Source organism: Anolis carolinensis, unplaced genomic scaffold (assembly GCF_035594765.1).
Source record: "Anolis carolinensis isolate JA03-04 unplaced genomic scaffold, rAnoCar3.1.pri scaffold_7, whole genome shotgun sequence".
In the NCBI taxonomy this organism is placed as follows: Eukaryota; Metazoa; Chordata; class Lepidosauria; order Squamata; family Dactyloidae; genus Anolis; species Anolis carolinensis.
In genome coordinates, this window is record NW_026943818.1 from 31,068,516 (window position 1) to 31,076,015 (window position 7,500).

General features: G+C 36.1%; 2 protein-coding genes across 4 annotated transcripts in view; one reads left to right on the plus strand and one right to left on the minus strand.

The window, feature by feature from the left end:
- Window positions 1-63: 63 nt before the first annotated feature.
- On the minus strand, window positions 64-4,880 carry sirt6 (sirtuin 6). 2 transcript variants are annotated; one of them, XM_062960237.1, is made up of 7 exons: window positions 4,633-4,880; window positions 3,656-3,783; window positions 2,026-2,208; window positions 1,870-1,929; window positions 1,679-1,801; window positions 1,367-1,571; window positions 64-331 (listed from the first exon to the last, which is right to left on the minus strand). In XM_062960237.1, the coding sequence occupies exons 1-7, from the start codon at window positions 4,696-4,698 to the stop codon at window positions 104-106; spliced, it is 993 nt and encodes a 330-aa protein (XP_062816307.1). In that variant the 5' UTR covers window positions 4,699-4,880; the 3' UTR covers window positions 64-103. The 2 variants fall into 2 exon arrangements, with proteins under 2 accessions (XP_062816307.1, XP_062816308.1); XM_062960238.1 differs by having other exon boundaries at window positions 1,679-1,774; window positions 4,633-4,879.
- A 701-nt stretch (window positions 4,881-5,581) lies between these two features.
- ccdc124 (coiled-coil domain containing 124) overlaps window positions 5,582-7,500 on the plus strand; it is a 10,748-nt gene continuing 8,829 nt past the window's right edge. The window contains exon 1 of one of the 2 annotated variants that reach the window (XM_062959812.1): window positions 5,582-5,736. The gene's annotated coding sequence lies outside the window, so the exon portion shown is untranslated. Of the gene's footprint in view, window positions 5,809-7,500 lie in introns of both variants that reach the window. The other variant, XM_062959813.1, reaches the window with a different exon arrangement.

Genomic DNA, 7,500 nt, shown 5'->3' on the forward strand with positions numbered 1-7,500 from the left:
GATCATAGGTGAGGCAGAGTCTTTAAAAAAAGTCACAACATACATACATACATACATACAGACGCGGGCGGATGGTGGGAAGGAGGGAAGAGTGGAGTGTCCGTCAGGAAGGGAGCGGCTCCAGCTTGAACCGCTTGGCGTCCGGGGTGCACGGCTCCTGTTTGCAGAGAGCGGCGGCGCCGTTGTAGCGTGGAGCCTTCTCCTCTTTGGGGCACGGCCGGGGGTCGGGGTCGGGCTTGGTCCACTCGGGGATGTCCAGGCCCAGCCGCCCCATCAGCTTCGTCATGACCACATCCACATATGCATGGATGCGCAGGTCGGCCTGCTTGTCCTTCAGGAAGCCAAAGAGACATATACCATTATCATTATTTTTATTTATTGATTTATTGATTTATTTATTTACAGTACAGTAGAGTCTCACTTATCCAACATAAACGGGCCGGCAGAATGTTGGCCCTGATTGTTTCCTGTGTGGAATTCCCGTTTATTTACTGTCCTGGTTTTAGAGATTATATTGTTCTGCATTATTCTATCCCAGTAATTATTTCATATTAAAGAAGAATCTCACTTATCCAACATTCGCTTATACAATGTTCTGGATTATTCAACGCAGTCTGCCTTTTCATAATCAATGTTTTTGTAGTCAGTGTTTTAAATTCATTGTGATATTGTAGTGGTAAATTTGTAAATACAGTACAGTAGAGTCTCACTTATCCAACATAAACGGGCCGGCAGAATGTTGGATAAGCGAATATGTTGGATAATAAGGAGGCATTAAGGAAAAGCCTATGAAACATCAAATTAGGTTATGATTTTACAAATGAAACACCAAAACATCGTGTTAGACAACAAATTTGGCAGAAAAAGTAGTTCAATACGCAGTAATGCTATGTAGTAATTACTGTATTTATGAATTTAGCACCAAAATATCACGATATATTGAAAACATTGACTACAAAAAGGTGTTGGATAATCCAGAATGTTGGATAAGCGAGTTATGGATAAGTGAGACTCTACTGTAAATGATTGATGTGAACTTGCCTTGGACTTTTAGGTGGACAATAATCACATAATAATAATAATAATAATAATAATAATAATAATAATAATAATAATAATAATATTTTTCATGTCAGGAGCAACCAGAGTTAATAATAATAATAATAATAATAATAATAATAATAATAATAATAATAATAATAATAATAAATGATTGATGTGAACTTGCCTTGGACTTTTAGGTGGACATTAATCACATAATAATAATAATAATAATAATAATAATAATAATAATAATAATGATAATAAAATAAAAACACAGCAGGGCCTTACTGGTCAGGCTGATAGAGATGGGGTCTCGACTCACGTATTTGGTGGGCTGGAGGTTGACGATGACCAGCCGGCCACCCTTGCGCTTGGTCAGGAGCGGCAGGTCCCCGCTGGGCTTGATCTGCAAGGAGGTCCCCAGGGTGACGGACAGGTCGGCCTTCCTGCTGGCCTTGCTGGCGAGGAGGAGGTCCCGGTCAGGCAGGGAATCTTCCCAGTCCAAGATGGTGTCCATCAGCTTCCCTCTTGGGAAGGAAACACAACAAAGGGGCCGAGGTCAGCCAACACACGGGGGAACTGGAAGCAAAACACCCCCAGGGATCTGTTCAATGAGCAAAGAAGAGGGAGGAACCTGCAGGCGCGGAGCCCTCGGCGCTTGGAGACGTCGCACAGCCTCCCCGTCGGCTTCAGGCCCATCGTCCCCACCACCGTCTCCCTCACGTACTGCCTGCCGGATGCAAAAGGGGGAAGGACACTGGAGCTGGAGCTCAAAAGATATTATTATTATTATATGCTGTCATAGGGAAACAAGGGAGGACGTACTTGCCGCACTTCATGCATTCCTCCACGAACATGTTCCCGTGCAGCTCGGCCAGTTTGTCCCTGAAGGAGGGAGAGAGACGGGGAGCCGTGAGACGGGGCGATACGCAAAGGAAAGGGGGCTCCCCACTCGCGGAATGGCACCCGGAGAGGCCTTACCTGGGGAAGCCGGAGCGGACGTGAAGGCCGTCCACGTTCTGGCTGACCAGGAAGTGGAGCAGGCCGGCCCGGTGGAGGCCCAGCAGCGCCATGTGGGTCGGGGAAGGACGCGCCTCCTCAAAGGTGGTGTCGAACTTGGCCGGCTGGCCACGCTCCTCCAGGGTCCAGACCCCGTTGGGGCCTCTGCCAGGAAGAGAAGGGAAGGAAAGGGGACCCAGAGCAGCTTCTTACATGCAATATCATTAGTAATGTTACATGTACTATATACTACACAAGTATAATAGTGTATTATTATTATTTATAATATACAAGTTTAATAGTGTATTATTATACTACATAATATAGGAAGAGAAGGGAAAGGAAAAGGTCGGGAAGGAAAGGGGACCCAGAGCAGCTTCTTACATGCAATATCATTAGTCATATTACATGTACTATATACTACACAAGTATAATAGTGTATTATTATTATTTATAATATACAAGTTTAATCGTGTATTATTATACTACATAATATAGTACAGTAGAGTCTCAATTATCCAAGCTAAACGGGCCAGCAGAAGCTTGGATAAGCGAATATCTTGGATAATAAGGAGAGATTAAGGAAAAGCCTATTAAACATCTAATTAGGTTATGATTTTACAAATTAAGCACCAAAATATCACATTATACAACAAATTTGACAGCAAAAGTAGTTCAATATGCAGGAATGTTATGTTGTAATTACTGTATTTACGAATTTAGCACCAAAATATCACGATAAATTGAAAACATTGACTACAAAAATGCGTTGGATAATCCAGAACGTTGGATAAGCGAGTGTTGGATAAGTGAGACTCTACTGTATTATTATGTGTATTATTATACTACATAATATAAGAAGAGAAGGGAAAGGAAAAGGTCGGGAAGGAAAGGGGACCCAGAGCAGCTTCTTACATGCAATATCATTAGTAATATTACATGTACTATATACTACACAAGTATAATAGTGTATTATCATTATTTATAATATACAAGTTTAATCGTGTATTATTATACTACATAATATGCAAGTATAATATTGTATTATTATACTATATAATACACAATAGTGTATTATTATTATACCATAAAATATATAATAGTGCATTAGTATTATCTATATATATAAAAGAGTGATGGCATCAGGGCAGCGGACAAAACAACAAAACTACAGGCCCCCCAACCTCGAAATTTGACAACACAACCCATCATTCACGGCTCTAGGTTGATACAACAAAAAGAAAAGAAAAATAAAGTCCTAATTACAGGGAGAGGAATAATAGTTTTTATCCAATTGCTGCCAGTTAGAAGGTTAAGCTCCTCCAACTTGGTCTCCTAGCAACCCAATAAAAAATAATAAAAAACACTAAAAAAATTTAAAAACACTAAAAGATTAATACAATAAAATACTATAATAACAGAAAATAACTAAAAATAATACAAGAAAATAATAAAATATAATAAATAAAAAGATAACTTACAATAAAATTAATTAAAAAATACCAATAACATCAAATAAAAATTACACAACAATTTTTAACCAATACCACCACCACTTTGCCACAGCAACGCGTGGCCGGGCACAGCTAGTGGCTCTATAAATCCAACATACCGGAAGTCTGGGATCCCCGAGGAGGTGCTGATCCCGGCTCCGGTGTGGAAGACGACGTTGGAAGCCTCCCGGATCAGGTCCGCCAGGCGAGAGACCTTCTCCTCCAGCTCCTCTGGAGGGTCAAAGGACTGGAAATGGGATACATAATATTAGAATTATATATTACTATATTGGACTGCAATATTATTACAGTAGTACGTCAATAAAGACAGTAACACAACAAAATCACAGTATAATAACACATCTTTCAAAAGTTAGAATAACTTAAAACATAGACAGTAATCCCAATTGAATATTTTAATAATGTACATTCTAAATACACATATTGTATTTATATTATATTCCATATTTAATATTTATAATATATGTATACAACAAATATAGTTCTAAATACACATACTGTATATACTTTAATATTTTAGCATATATATTCTAAATATATACACTATATTAATTTAATAGCATATATATTGTAAATATATACTGTATTAATATTTATATACTAATGTTATATATTGTATTTATGTACTATATATATAATTTAATAATAGATATATTCTAAATATATGTACTGTATCAAATGTTTATATATTATGTTATATATTATATTTATATATATATAATTTAATATAGCATATATATTCTAAATATATATATATACTGTTTTTATTTAATATTTATATACTGTTTACATGCTATATATTGTATTTATTTGTATATACTGTATATAATTTAATAATATAGTACAGTCTAAATATATATACTGTATTAATTTAATATTTATATAATATTGTTTATATGTTATATATTGTATTTATAATATATATTATGTACATTTACAATGTAGGTATGTAATAAGTTTAATATTCCACTATTGGTATTTGTATTTATTTTTTCCCATAGCCAGAGAGCCAGATGTCTTGCCAATGGAGTTTCCATGGCAACCCCCGCGGGGGGCGTGGCCTGCTTCCGCTCACCTCCGGTAGGCCGCACACGCCTTTGTCCGAGTAGGGCGACAGGCCCGCCGCGTAGTCCACCGACATCTTTCCCTTCCTTTCCGCGCTCTTTCTCTTCTTCCTTCTCAGTCCTGCTTCCCCAACCTCTTCCCGTTCATTTCCGGTCGGAAGAGACGGAAATTTCCCCGTTGGCGCAGCCGCGGATTCTCCTCAGAAAGAGACGCGCCGCCATCTTGGATTTGGTCTGCGCAGGCGCAGTGGGAGAAAAACACCCAAAGCTGTAGAAGCATTCTGGTTTTTTCCTTCTGCGCCTGCGCAGTCGTCGCTTTCTCCTTGACCAAATCCAAGATGGCGGGGGAAGTTGTCTTTTTTAGTAAGGGAAAGCGACGACTGCGCAGGCGCAGTGAGTAAAACAAGCTGTAGCAATGGGTTTTTCCTTCTGCGCCTGCGCAGTCATCGCTTTCCCCTTGACCAAATCCAAGATGGCGGGGAAAGTTCTTTTTTTAATCTGGGAAAGCGACGACTGCGCAGGCGCAACGATGAAAAAATCCCGATGGCGTTTTTTTTTCCTTCTGCGCCTGCGCAGTCGTCGCTTTCCCCTTGACCAAATCCAAGATGGCGGGGAAAGTTGTCTTTTTTTAATCTAGGAAAGCGACGACTGCGCAGGCGCAACGATGAAAAAATCCCGATGGCGTTTTTTTTTCCTTCTGCGCCTGCGCAGTCGTCGCTTTCTCCTTGACCAATTCCAAGATGGCGGGGAAGCTGGGTTTAGTCAGGGAAAGCGAAGTTATAGTAGCCATCTTTACTAGGGGCGGGGGAAGCTGGGTTGGTTCAGTCAGGGAAAGCGAAGCTATAGTAGCCATCTTAACTAGGGGCATTGTTCTCTATTTTCCCCTTCTTTCTCCTTCGAAGGAGGAAAGCGGGCGGAAAGGAGAGAGCCGGTTTTATAGACATTTTTGCTTTGTTTTGGGCCGCAAAGTTTGGACAGAATCAGCGTAGGAAAGGGAGAAGGTGCCCTCAACAAAGATGGCGGGGAGGGAAGAAGGCAGGCCTAGGGGACAAAAGAAGGCGGGGCTAAAGATAGTGACGCAGAAAGGCTGCGACGCCTGGAGCTGAGGGAAGCAGGTAAGGCAAAGCAGCCTCTCTCAGGCCTTTTTTTGGGGAAGGAAAGAGAGCCATGGAGGAGATTTTTTTAAGGTAAATTGGGTTTATATCCCTCCCATCAAAGGATGTCTCCCCCCAGGCAGGAAGCAGCCAGGCTTTGCACCTGCAAGGGTATTCATTACTCATCAAAAAGCAGGCGAAATGTCAGGAGAGAGTGCTGCCGGGACATGGCCAGGCAGCCCGGAACACCCGCAGCGACCCATAATACTTGTGTATATATTCTGTATTACATGTTATATCACTAATTATATATATATATAATATATATATTATATATATATATATTATTTATATAGATAGATAGATAGTTAGATAGATAGATAGATAGATAGATAGATAGATAGATAGATATAGGGATGATTATGATATAATATAATGGAAGAGGTGGGGCAATAATATTATATTAATAATGTTATATATATATATATATATATATAGGGATGATTATGATATAATATAATGGAAGAGGTGGGGCAATAATATTATATTAATAAAAATGTTATATATATATATATATATATATATAGGGATGATTATGATATAATATAATGGAAGAGGTGGGGCAATAATATTATATTAATAATAATGTTTTATATATATATATATATATATATATATATATATATATATAGGGATGATTATGATATAATATAATGGAAGAGGTGGGACAATAATATTATATTAATAATAATGTTTTATATATATATATATATATAGGGATGATTATGATATAATATAATGGAAGAGGTGGGGCAATAATATTATATTAATAATAATGTTATATATATATATATATATATATATATATATATATAGGGACGATTATAATATAATATAATGGAAGAGGTGGGGCAATAATATTATATTAATAATAATGTTATATATATATATATATATATATATATATAGGGATGATTATAATATAATATAATGGAAGAGGTGGGACAATAATATTATATTAATAATAATGTTATATATATATATATAGGGATGATTATAATATAATATAATGGAAGAGGTGGGGCAATAATATTATATTAATAATAATGTTATATATATATAGGGATGATTATGATATAATATAATGGAAGAGGTGGGGCAATAATATTATATTAATAATAATGTTATATATATATATATATATAGGGATGATTATAATATAATATAATGGAAGAGGTGGGACAATAATATTATATTAATAATAATGTTATATATATATATATATATAGGGATGATTATAATATAATATAATGGAAGAGGTGGGACAATAATATTATATTAATAATAATGTTATATATATATATATATATATAGGGATGATTATAATATAATGGAAGAGGTGGGACAATAATATTAATAATATTACACACACACATATATATAATACAATGATATAGGGATGATTAATATAATATAATGAAAGAGGTGGGACAATATTATATTAATAATCATATTACATAATACTATATTAATACAATATAGTGGGAGAGTGGGATGATGATAATATAATATAGTATAATGGAAGAGGTGGGACAATAATATTATATTAATAATAATATTACCTATATATATATATATATATATATATATATATAATGATACAGGGATGATAAATATAATATAATAATGAAAGAGGTGGGGCAATAATATTATATTAATAATAATATTACATAATACTATATTAATATAATATAGTGGAAAAGTGGGATGATGATAATATAATAC

Coding starts and splice junctions, on each gene's coding strand:
- sirt6 (XM_062960237.1), bottom strand. CDS start 4,698: ATGTCGGTGGACTACGCGGCGGGCCTGTCGCCCTACTCGGACAAAGGC. Junction 2,209..3,655: donor TCGGGGATCCCAGACTTCCG/GTATGTTGGATT, acceptor TCTTCCTGGCAG/AGGCCCCAACGGGGTCTGGA. Junction 1,802..1,869: donor GAATGCATGAAGTGCGGCAA/GTACGTCCTCCC, acceptor CTCCAGCTCCAG/TGTCCTTCCCCCTTTTGCAT.